General features: G+C 33.5%; 1 protein-coding gene across 1 annotated transcript in view; it reads left to right on the top strand.

Annotated features, from left to right (window-relative positions):
* The first annotated feature begins 1,730 nt into the window (after positions 1-1,730).
* LOC129220715 (uncharacterized) overlaps positions 1,731-13,736 on the top strand; it is a 16,507-nt gene continuing 4,501 nt past the window's right edge. The window contains exons 1-2 of the mRNA XM_054855145.1: positions 1,731-2,091; positions 12,949-13,208. Coding sequence (XP_054711120.1) covers positions 1,731-2,091; positions 12,949-13,208 — 621 coding nt within the window. The remainder of the gene's footprint in view (positions 2,092-12,948; positions 13,209-13,736) is intronic.

Below are 13,736 nucleotides of genomic sequence, written 5' to 3'. Positions count from 1 at the left end.
ATTCACTACATGTACAACAGTTATAAGTTACTTTAATATGTACGTATTATGAGCACAATATTCAGTATTTAGCGTCATAAACTCTAGCCACTGAGTACCTAATGTTGTGGTCAGTGGTGTTCCCATTAGGTATACTCCATATACGCCGTATACTCTCAAACATTTTTTAGACATATAGCGTATACCCTCAAGCTTCAAAAATTTTCATATTATGACATACTATGTATATGATCGCATACACATATTGAGCATAACTGATTACTGGGAGTGCACCTTCAGAAAAATTGATGGGAACATCACTGTTTGTGGGGACATTTGCGACATAGTTAATAAGCTACCGACTTTGCTGAAAAAGATTACTCAATCTTCAAATCTCGTACATCTTCATGAGACTATTCGCAATAAGCGATGCCCAAGTGGCAAACTCGATCACCCATTCCTACTTAAAATAAACAAAGATGACGATTAGGTCCACTTCGATCTTAATTCCAATCATTCCACGAGGCAAAACTCATTGTAACTTAAAGGACCCAGCCATAACAATAGAAAAAATAACAATTTCAGAAAATCTGCTGGTTTAAGGAGTGCATTCACTACATGTACAACAGTTATAAGTTACTTCAATACTACGTATTATGAGCACAGTATTCAGAACGGTGCGTCATAAACTTTCCAACGCTGAATCATTGCCACAGAGAACCAACCATACAGTAACTAGACACTGAGTATTTAATGTTGTGGGGACATTTGCGACATAGTTAATAAGCTACGACTTTGCTCAAAAATATCGTTCAATCTTCAAATCTCATACATCTTCATGAGACAATTCGCAATAAGCGTTGCCAAATGGCAAACTCGACCACCCATTCCTACTTAAAATAAACAAAGATGGCGATTAGGTCCACTTCGATCTTAATTCCAATCATTCCACGAGGCAAAACTCATTGTAACTCAAAGGACCAGCCATAACAATAGAAAAAATAACAATTTCGGGAAATCCGCTGGTTTAAGGAGTGCATTCACTACATGCACAACAGTTATAAGTTACTTCAATACCTTCGTATTATGAGCACAGTATTCAGTACGGTGCGTCATAAACTTTCCAAATCTGAATCATTGCCACAGAGAACCAACTATACAGTAACTAGACACTGAGTATCTAATGTTGTGGGGACATTCGCGACATAGTTAATAAGCTACTGACTTTGCTGAAAAATTACTCAATCTTCAAACCTCATACATCTTCATGAGACTATTCGCAATAAGCGTTGCCAAGTGGCAAACTCGATCACCCATTCCTACTTAAAATAAACAAAGATGACGATTAGGTCCACTTCGATCTTAATTCCAATCATTCCACGCGGCAAAACTCGCTGTAACTCAAAGGACCAGCCATAACAATAGAAAAATTAACAATTTCAGGAAATCGTCTGCCAAAGAACGCTTCCCAGCTATCGTTTCGTGAAAAAAAGAGTGCCATAATTCCACAAATGACGATAACAGATCACGCAATTACTAACTTTACTTATTTTTATGCCCACATAGCTTGGGATCGAAGCGTGGCTCGCTTAGGCATTTTTTCTCCTCTAAAGACGCTTTTAGGGATATACGTTCAAGGTATACCGGTTAATAGAACGACGTGGAAGTTTTTTTTTTCGTCCACTCCCGGCAAACTTATCGCTTCGACTTTACGCAAGTATGTTTTTTCAAGGTCGGTGAAGGTTCGTATTATGGTCACCGGCGGAAGATTCGAAGTCTTATTATGTGTTCGATCTCGATCCGGTGATGAGAAAGGGAGGATGGTGATGATGAATTCTCTTACGGTGTCGTGCTTTTTGGCTGTCTTGGTGGTGGGGTTTTGTGCGAGGTTCGATGATTCCCCCGGTGGGTCTGGAGGTGTCTCCGAGAACGATATCGAATCGGTGGCCGATACGGAGAAAAGGTTGAAGAAATTGGTGAACTCGGGGGTGAAGTTTGCCCTCCCGTACGTCATGAGTACGGTGACCGAGATCAAAATACAGACGAGCTGCATGAGGGGATTGCTCAAGCTCATGAGGGGTGTGATGGACATCAAAGATTGGGCTGTGAGAAGTAAGTTTTATGCAATTGTCCAAAATTAATCATTAAAATCAGATTAAACGTGAATATTTTAAGTAAAGAAAAAAACAATGATGTACAATTTTCATATTCGCAACTCCGATAAACTATAGGGTTCGCTGTAGCCACTGCCTAATGGCGGATGAAAAAGGTAAAACGAATTCCCTGAAACGCAGTCCCAAGTATGCGAAAAGAAAAACTTGATATTTGTTAGTAAAAGCAAACAGTGATGAAGAAGATGACTAAATAGTTTCGGCTTTTAATTAGCAGTAAGCCCAAAGAATGTAGATTATAAATGTTCTTTAATTATAACTTGCTTTGAAGCTTAATTAATGACAGCAAGAGTTAAGACAATACAATGTTCTTTAATTATAACTTGTTTTGAAGCTTAATGAATGACAGTAAATTTTCATCGTGTTTGTAAGAAGCTTTCTTTTCTATTCCTCTGAAATTGCATTACACCACAAACTGTCTGAAGCCTGTAATTTTTCCCAAAGAAAACACGTGGAACGGAATGCTTAACCTTTTTCGGTAGTATTGTTAATCCCAGCAAGGGAGCGTATTCGAGCTCTGGAGTTGCGAATAAAATTCTTTTCGAGTAGAAATTAAGTTTGAAAAAATTGCTAACTGAGCGTATATCGTGGTTTAGCGATTAACGAAACAGTTCTCTCACTATGAAATCTAATATATAATTAATAAAAAAAACTAGTTTGTAAAAATTAAAAAATACTGCAAAAAAGTTAAAAAATAAAGGCACGAAAACTGCCATTCTTGAAACAGAAAAAAAAAATGCTGACGAACAAAGAACGTAATTTAATTAATATAAGTATCAAATTCATTCTGGCAACCTGTTACGTATTATGTTTATGTAAATTCCATTGTTTATTTTTTAACGGCTTGACAATATTAATTTTTTGTAAGTACATAGGAACAATGAAATATACAAATACATTTTCAAGCCTTTGCAAAATAAAATTTTCGAGTTGAATCAGCTAAAAAGTGATCAAATAAAGTTCAAAAGACTTACTCACAGATTTTAATTTAATAGTGTATTCATGAGTATCAAATATTTTTCCGGAGATTTTTTTTTTTTAACTTGGAAATAAACAAAAGAAAGAAAAAAATCTTTAAAAATTTACTTTAAAATAATTTTTGCCTTTACTTTTGAATCATTTCCAAAAATTAAAATGAAAAATAGCAATTCCAAAGTTTATTAGTAATGATTTTACCCATCAATGTTCATTTATATTGGGAAAAAATTGTTTGCAGATTTCTTGCTGTTCGAATTCATTTCACTGTGATTCAATCAGTCAATCATTCTCTAACTTTATATTATTCAATGTTAAGTCTTTGAGAAAAGACACATTCAGTACTTCGATAAATTTTTATTCATTTCTTGAATCAAAAACCAAAAGTACATTCAAAATCTTTGCAATTTTCTCAATTTTTCAGCATTATTATTTTTTTGTTTTTTAAAGTCGTTGGTTTTTGGATGAAAGAGTTTGAATTTTCTCCGTAGGTTATAATGATAAGTTTTCTGAACTGCTTAAGAAATGCCCTTAAAATAGCCAAAATCAAAAAGATTTCTTGCGCAAGTTCTTCGTCAAGTCTTATTTTTTACAAAGTTCATTTGAAGCAAATCCTCCTTTTAGTTCGAAATTTTATCTTGCATTTTCTTTGCTCCCGCAAATGTTCAAATATTTTGAAAAATTCAAAATTGATCGAAATTTTTTTCAATCAACAAATAAAATATGGGAATGAGGTTTCCCAAATGGGATCTCTCCCTTGAAAATAGGAAGAAAAGAAAAAACAATATGAATAGGAATATTACCTAAAGAGTTAAAAGCGAGCAGTTGACACGGGCCAGTCGAAATACACATTTGTCCCATATCAAATCCCTACTTTCATTTTTTTAATTTTTCAATATTTATTTAATTACTAGTGGTACCCGCACGGCTTTGCCCGTAATAGAAAAATTGAAAGGTCTTTCGGTTCGCCTGCATATTTACAAATAATGTATGGTGAATTTTCTCGCCAATTGGCTTGTGCCCATGTTACGGTTAAACGTTATGACAATTTCATAATTTACTCGTCCGTCTTATGGAAATTTTATTCTTAAAATTGGAATAGAAAAAGAACCACATTGAACTTTCGAAAAATTGCTTCGAGGTGCACACCCCCTTGCTACAAACTAACTTTGTGCCGAATTTCATGAAAATCGGCCGACCGGTCTAGGTGCGTCACAGAGATCCTGACAGACAGAGATCCGGACAGAGAGACTTTCTGCTTCATTATTTGTGAAGATTTTATCTTTTTCTGACATTTTCTTGTTTTCAGTGATATTTTTAAGACGCATTAAACCTTTGCTTATAGGTACTTTCTTCTTTTTTTACCTTTACAAAAAAGTTGGCTGCGTTTCTGACACAAAAATAACTTGAAAGTGCACACATAATTTAAAAGAGCGCAAATAGATGTTTCATTAAGAAAAAAAATAATTTTAACTTTCAAAAGTAATTAAAAAGTAATTTTCATAGCAAATCTCAGTAAGAGATTATGCATGATAGCATACGTAAAAATATGTTTTTCACATCAAACTGCGATAATTATATGCCATACACAAATAAAAATTTTAAACACAGAAACTGTTTAAGCATTTTATAATTATGGTTTCAAATTTCAGGTAATTTATAAATTAAATGAGATAGATGCTGTAAAACACTGGCACAAACTACGCTAAAAAAATGTACGCACGTGTTTCGGCGTAACAAGGAACCCATTTTTCAAAGAGAAAAAGATTTGTTTCGGATCACACTTCAATTTCATGACATCTTACACAAAGAATTTTTTCGCTAAGATATCGTTCACCGAAAATATATTCGGACTTTCACCAGTTTGTTTGCTGTAAGAACGTTGGCATTAATCAGCGAATGTCGACATTTACCAAGTTTCGGAGTTTTATGCTAGCATATACGCTACTTCTTATACTGATTTTTCTTTTTATTCATTTCATTTGTTTCAGACTGAATTTACAGCTTTTAATCTCGTGATTCGACTCCGTAAAAGTTTAAATTTCCTTTAAATTAACTTTGCAATTTATCAAATACGGAGCTAGATTTTTAAAGACGAAGAACATTTCAGAAAGGTTCAATGATCGTATTTTAGTTATGAGCTGATTGTGTTCAATATTTCTGGAAAATCGTTTTTAAGTTTTTGGTTGTGCGCAAAATACTGACAGACTTTTTTTTGTGAAGAAAGGCAATGAGGGTTTTTTTTCCTTTTTAACTTTGTTAACTGCTAAATAAAAATGAATAGAAAACTGAAAATACCAACTTCAAATTATTCTTTGCGTGTAATATGATATTTTTTAGCATTGTCCAGAAAAAAATATATATATTTACTATAACGCTTGCTATCATTATCAATCTATTATTATTATTATTATTTGTAATTTAGACATTTACGAACTTTATTTCGCAAACAAAATTCATATTTTCTTGCATGCACATTACTTACTAATCGCTATTTAGTCTCCTAGCCCGTCATTTTACGTCTTTATTCAAGCTGGCCAACAGATAAATTTTATAATGCAGCAAAACTGCTTTTTATAAAAACTATTCTTTTTCAATCAACTATCGTTCAACCTTTAATTTTAAGTTTCTTTACGAAAGAAAGCCAGGATATAAATTTTATGCATACAATTTGTTTAAGATGTTGTCTTTATTACAGTTCAACTGTAAAAAAGTTTCTTTTTCGTGACATTACGGAATGAAATTTAGTCATGTTTATACCACTAATTTTCCCTGTTACTTTTATGGCCGTGATTTTTAATTCTTGGGGAATGCTTTCTCTTTTTTCATCAAACATCAAAAGTTTTTCTGAAAATTTCTACCAATTGGTATCGGAGTGATGAGATTTTATACTCCCTGTCAGATCCAAGGATTTGAAACTTTATTAACATAACGTTCGCTATGTTGGTTTAAATTTCAGCGTGTAAATCTCCCAATAATATCGTGACAAATTAAACAATTGAAATTTAACCCAACGAACTTCGTCATTAAATTGATGAAAATAAACAATGATTCTATTTTTTAAGACTAATTAACAAATTCAATCTAAATCAGAAAAAATTAAAAATTATTTATAATTAAGTAGCCTGTTGAAAAACAAAATTCCAACAATGATGTCCAAAACATTGAAGTGTGTTCAACAGTTCATAATTATTCATTATTTAAATTATTGAATTTAATTTTATTATTAGTTAATTTCATTGTTATTTTAATATTTTACTATTATTTTTTCATTATTATTTATGTTTACAATTGGTGTGAAATTACAGTTTGAATGCAAATAACTTAAGCTTCCCTGATTTCCATTTTGAATCAAAAGTAACGATTGGATGTCTGAAAAAAACTTTATTTGATGAATCTTAAAAATCCTTGCATTGCGCATATATGTCGGTGTTAGGATTTTCGTTTTAGTGACAAGTAAATTTTCTTTCTTTCTCAAACCATTTTCATAAACCTCTAAACATTTATGATTTAATTTTTACATTATTCATTTATATAAACAATGGAAAAGACAAATATTCGAGCCGAACTTGTAGCTCGGGGGTAAGGTAGTTGGCTCGGAATAAAAAATTCGCGGGTTCTAATACCTAACCGTTAAACAGAAACAAAAACGTTCGATTAGAAATCTTCAACTTTATTCAAAAAGAATGAAAAAACAAATTTCAAATAGAAACTGCAAAAAAAAAAGTGACGATTTGATTTTCATACTGCAATTCAAGTAAGGTAGACCGAGGCACGTTTACGCAGTGGCATTTTTTCAAAATGAGTTATAACTGGAGAGCCAAGAGTCATAACCGATTGATGCTGCTCCCTAGCAAATATTCTCACAAATCTTTGAGCGTCAGCCGAGCTTCGGTCTAACATGCAGAAAGAATAATCTGTTTTCCACCAAGTTGAGTAAATTTTGTGTTGCACGTTTTGAAGCTTTTTGAGAATAAATAATACATAGTTAGGAAAAAAATATATATAAACATTAGTAGAATTTTATCCTTTTTTGAGCATTGCTTTTGTATGAACTGAAATGTTATTAAATTTTTTTGCATGTTAAAAATAAATCCACTCTTGACGACGGAGCAAGTTTACGCATTGAACGTTGGAAGAAAGAACAAACATATAAAAAATAGCAGAATTCTGTCCTTTTTTGAGAGTTGCATTTGTATGAACTGAAGTGGCTTTTTTTTTTCGCATGTAAAAATAAATCCAAACTTGGTGACGGGGCAAGTTACGCGTTGACGTCGGAGCAGCTTTAAGCACGCTCTTATTGTGTCTTACTTGAACGTGCCCCTGACACTTTTTACGCTCCAAACTGTCGCAAACCTTTAGTATTTTCCGAATATTTAGTTTTGAAAATTACCATTTAATTTTTTTTATTAAAATACAAATTCGTATCTTATAGCTTACAATCATAGTGCTGTCTTCATGCCCCTTCAGCTTTTACTTTATACACTATTCAGTCCGTAATAAATTTGCTTTATTGTAACGATGGTAAGACATTATGTTCAAAACGCTAACAGGGACCACGTTAGGTGTCAAAATAAATATGTGTAAACGTGCCCCGTGTCCGGGGCACATTTACACATCCGACTTGGACTCACAAATAATTTTTTAACTTTTAAAAACACAGACTGAGGAACAACTGAATGTACCAATTTTGACCACATTAATTGCTTCATAAAATCGCACTGTCTAAAATTTTCTAAGTTAAAACATAAAAATTAGAAAATTCATTGAAAACAATCCGCGCAAACGTGCCCTGGTATACCTTACATACGTTTTTTTAACCTGCTGTTCTTCGTTCAAAAAAATCTAAAACAAAATAATTATTAAAAGAATTACCAGCAAGAAAAATTTTCTTAGGGGTAGATAATTTAAGCTCCTACTGGTTGAGTCTTTTCTAAGTCCTCTATTAATTCTACTCACGTCTTAAAACACTAACACAATTTTAGAAGGTAAATAAGTTGTACGAATTAGATAAGCTTCTACGTGTTTTTATGGCATTTCACATAAGCTCATTGTTGAAAATACTCGATTTTCTTTCACTTGTATTTTTGGAAAATTCATCTTATTTTAAAAACCTGACATATTTAAAGATAAAATTGAAAACAATTAGAAAAACTTCAATACTACAACAAAAAGGCATGTTTAATCACGATTTAATTTATAAATATTTGCCCATGTTGAATATAAGCATTTTAATGATCTGATATTTCATTATTTTCGAGGAATAATATTACAATGCGTTACATGAAATTTTAAAAGTGAGACAGTAGTTCATTTGAAAGATTAAAATTTTCATGTTTTCTAATTCCTAAAGTTTTTGTACCGTAATCTTCATTGTGTTTTAACACAAGAGTCTCAAAAGGGATATAATAAATATGAAGTTCCATGCAAAAAAATGTAAAAATGTTACTTACCATTAAAAAAATGGGTTTCGATCAATCATTTGATAAATGTTGCATCAAAAAACGTTTTGAAAGAAAATAGTTAGAAGTGGCTCAATATTTACGTTGCTCATAAATTATGCATTTTAAAATCAAAACCACGTGCATGTATTGACTTTCAGAAATTCTAAATGAATTGAAAAACCATTTTGGTACGTTGCTATTTTTTCACGTTCAGCTAAAAAAATACTGAACATCTTTGCGTTAGCTTTGTTATACTACTGTTATTTAATTAACGAAAACTATTTTAAATCTTTTAATTGTATTTTTTAAATTTTTTGAATTTTTTTTTCTTAACAAGCAACACAATTCATATTGTACATTAAAATTAGATATTTGAATGCTAATTCCTCACACAGCTTGGAAAAGTAGCCACTATTCAGAAACTTCAACCAAAAAAAAAAAAAAGAAAGAAAAAATCATGTGAAATTATTCGTTTTACTTTCATAAAGTAAGCTTATCGTAACTTTACAACAAAGAATCCTTTGTTTCTGATACATATATTTCAAAGCGAGAATTCCACAAATTCTTGATCCATCTTCAATCTCAAAAAAAAAAAAAAGGAAAAACCCGATGTTTACCTTGTTGTCCTTCGAATTCTTGTAATAATGTGTTTTGATGCTATAAGTATTATCCAAGAGGGGCTTAACTTCGACCATCACTGTATTTGAAATTGCAGTCACGTTACACTCTTACTATCTTCGTGCCTTTGAGGTATAATTAAAGAATTTAATCAGCATCGATGCCGGCTGAAAGGTTTCGTCCAAAAATATTCTCCATGTTATAACTGCAACCGCAACTTACGTACGGTTGGAATAGAACTCGGGCAAAGCGCTTGAGTTATGAGTCAAGGTAGAACACTCACTCGCGTAGCGCACTTTTTTTTTTTTGAAGGTAAAGGCCTCAAGCTACGACGACGAACGTAAAATTTTTTTGAACAAGGATGAAATATTAAGTGTACTTCGGTAGCCTTCCTCGAACGTGATAAGGTATTTGATAAAACACATCGTAGTTGGATTGAAATGTTGAAATCAGATATAAGAAAAGGTTAATTTTTCAAAAGCGAAAAGTAACCTTGAAATTGGAGAAATGTAGAAGAAAGAATGCAGCCCTTTTATATCTCTATAGCAGTGGTTATGAATGTAGATTAGTGGAAAGAATTCTTGCATATTTGCGTTACTTTAAATTTTAGGAGCGATTTCATTTAAGGAGCTATTGGGATGAGTGATAAGACGAGATTTATGCAACGAGATATGTGCAAAGGCTAAATTGCTATTTCTAAAATGTAGTTTTTTTATGGGGATTTTTTTAAAACTTAATATGTTTTTTAATTAAAAAAACCATTGAAAGATTTTGTTTGTAACTCAAGTGGTGTGATGGAGTGTATGTAACCTCGAAATGTACTTTTTGTGCTCGATCTTCGAGTCAATGGCACCTATCTTTATTGTGTTACTAGCGGTACCCGCACGGCTTTGCCCGTAATAGCAAATTAAAAGGGCTTTTGATCCGCTTGTATAGTTACAAATAATGTATGGTGAATTTTCTCGCCAATTGGCTTGTGCCCATGTTACGGTTCCACGTAATAATTTCGTAATTTACTCGTCCATCTTATGAGAATTTTGTTATTAAAATTGGATTAGAAAAAGAACAAAATCGAATTTTCGAAAAATCGCTTCGAGGTGCACACCCCCATGCTACAAACTAACTTTGTGCCAAATTTCATGAAAATCGGCCGAACGGTCTAGGCGCTATGCGCGTCACAGAGATCCTGACAGACAGAGGGACAATCAGATTTATTATTAGTAAAGATTGTTTAATTAATGTTTATTAACTACGGACACGATAACAACAGCAAATAATAGAAGAGTCTTAATAATCTGAGTCCTGTTAATCCGAGGTAGTGGAAGTTTTGGCTTTTCTTTCGTTCTGTTTCGGGCTAGTTTATTCTGCTTTTAAAAATTTTAAATATTTTTTTTTTACGAATTTAATTAACATGCGTGCTCTCGCTATTTAACGTGTGACAGCCACAGATCCAATTTCTTCGACATTTATTTATTTATTTTTTGAGATTTCCAAAGCAAACGGTTCCCTTTATTTTGTAAATTCAAATCTTCCACAATGTTCCTAAACATTCGGACTTTCAGATTTTTGAGTTGTGCCACAGCTCTTCTATGGATGCGATCGATACCTTAAAATAATCAAAAATGAAACGTTACAAAGCGCTCATATACTGTCGTGGGCTGGTAACCGCCATCATCTACAGAAATGAGTCTTCGAGACATTTGAAAAAACGCGTTCTGGGTTCAATACCAACAATAGAGGAATGTTAGAAGTAGACTTTTTTTCAGCGAAGAACAAATAAACAAGCTTTTTAATAAAGCTAACGTACAATAGATGACAAAAAAATACACAGAGAAGAAAAAAAGAAAAATATGCAATTGCAGTTGAACTTTCTTATTACGAGCCCTAATTTAACGAGAACCTGGATGTAACGAGGAAATCAGAACTACAAGGGGTGTCCCTCGTATAACACGGTTATTTCGTTCCGTGTTGTATCGAAACCGTGTTATACGAGACTTTTTAAAAAATAACAATTTTTACTTATTTTTAATACTAATTATGCATGTGCATGAGAAAAATCAGGTTAAGATGAATCGTGTTATATCGAAACCGTGTTCCGTGTTGTATCGAAACCGTGTTATACAAGACTTAGAAATAATGTCAATCAAGGGATGTTTACCGTGTTGTATCGAAACCAAGTTTCATAAAAACGAAGTAAAAATTTATTAAAGTTATCAACCATTAACAGAATGTATAAAGCAAAAATGAAATTCCATATTTTTTAAACATAACATTCGAGTTACATCAAAACCGACTAGTATTTTAAATCAAGTTTCGCACCGTGTAATATCGAAACCGTGTTATAATAATCGCAAATTTGGTACCGTATAACATCGAAACCGTGTTGTAGGAGTACCGTGTTATACGAGAAACGCCTGTACTTGGTTGGTAAAATGTTAAGTCTATGTGAGCATAACTCGCTTTTAACGAACAACATCCGCTTAAAGCGAGCAATACTTAAGGATTTATAAAATTTCTATTGATTTCCAGCTCAGTTTCCCCTTTCTTGGAAAATTCCTTAGACTTTCCAAAGTCAACCGAAAGTTAGTAATGAGTCAGAAAGCCTGAGAACAAGTGTTTACTGCACTTGAATTTTTGGAGCGGAGAAGCATTTGAAAAATATTTGTCGAGTAGTTGCTGCCAACGTCATCTTTTCTGAGGTTATTATAGAGTTCTAACTCAAATTAAAGAAGATGAAAACAGTCATAAAATCGAGAACGATAATGACCAAATAAGAAGCATTGGCAGTACCCGCAGGGCTTTGCCCGTAGTAGAAAATTAAAAGGTCATTTGATTCGCCTTTATATTTACAAATAATGGATGATGAGTTTCTAGCCGATTAGCTATGTTCATTTGCTAGCCCATGTTACGGTTCCACGTTCTGATAATTTGGTAATTTAATCGTCCACGTTATGATAATATGCTCGGTAAACTGTTTTTAAAATTCGAATATAAAAAGAACAAAATCGTATTTTCGAAAAATCGCTTTGGAGGTGCACATCCCCATGCTTCAAACTAATTCTGTGTCAAATTTCGTGAAAACTGGCCAAACGGTCTAGCCGCTATGCGCGTCACGGAGATCCAGACAGAAATGCAGACAGAGATCCGGACAGAGATCCAGACGGAGATTTTCAGCTTTATTATTAGTCGAGATTTCAAGCTGAACCATGCTCAACACATTGAAGCTTTTATTATTATAGATAGTGAATTGTTATATAATCTAACTAAAAATGTTATTAAGATGTTAGTTTTAAAAACCAATTGTTATTTTGCATAACTAAAGCATATTTATTGAATCTGGATATCAGTGAAGCGCATAGCGCCTAGACCGTTCAGCCGATTTTCATGAAATTTGGCACAGAGTTAGCTTGTAGCATGGGAGTGTGCGACTCGAAGCGATTTTTCGAAAATTTGGTTTTGTTCTTTTTCTATTCTAATTTTGAGAACATTTTCTCGAGCAAAATTATCATAAGATGGACGAGTGAATTACCCAAGTTATCATAACCCGTAACATGGGTAAGCCAATTGGCAAGAAATTCACCATACATTATTTGTTAATATACAGGCGAACCAAAGGACCGTTTCATTTTCTACTACGGGCAAAGCCGTACGGGTACTACTAGTCAGTAATAAAAAACATCTATAAAAGCATTCTTCTTTGTGAAATCTGAAATCAATGCAAAGTTTCAACTCTAAGCATTGTCCCTTTCTTCTCTTTTCAGTGGTCGACGCTCTAGGCAAGCCGTCTGCGGGGATACTCGAGGGCACAGCCACAGCGATGGGTGATTACGATGAATGTTTGGACATAGTAGTTCCTAAAAACACCAGGGCCGCGTCTTCGCCACCTTATTCTGAAAAGGAGATCGATTACGAAGGGCAGTACTGCGTCGTCCAGATTCACATTCCAGAAGGCATAAGGCAAGCAGCAATGGCGTACCAGGCTGGAAATAGGACGAACTCAGACTTGGCCAATTCCAAAACGGTAAGAAAGTTTGGTCTGATGTTCTTTGGTACCACATGCTGGCATACTGATAATAGTGGCTCATCTCAAATCTTTACTAATAATAAAGCAGTAAGTCTCTCTGTCCGGAGGATGTCTGGAGGATGTCTGTAGGATGTCCGTAGGATGTCTGTGACGCGCATAGCGCTTAAACCGTTCGGCCGATTTTCATGAAATTTGGCACAAAGTTAGTATGTAGCATGGGGGTGTGCACCTCGAAGCGATTTTTCGAAAATTCGATGTGGTTCTTTTTTTATTCCAATTTTAAGAAAAAAAGTATCATAAATTACGAAATTATCGTAACGTGGAACCATAACATGGGCACAAGCCAATTGGCGAGATACGAAATTATCATAGCGTGGAACCGTAATGTCGGTACAAGCCAACTGGCGTGAAAATTCACTATACATTATTTGTAAATATACAGGCGAACCAAAAGACCTTTAATTTTTCTACTACGGGCGAAGCCGTGCGGGTGCCACTAGTAAATAATAAAACGAGCTGATGTGT

Source organism: Uloborus diversus, chromosome 4 (assembly GCF_026930045.1).
Source record: "Uloborus diversus isolate 005 chromosome 4, Udiv.v.3.1, whole genome shotgun sequence".
Taxonomy (NCBI): Eukaryota; Metazoa; Arthropoda; class Arachnida; order Araneae; family Uloboridae; genus Uloborus; species Uloborus diversus.
This window is presented reverse-complemented; position numbering and strand designations above follow the sequence as displayed.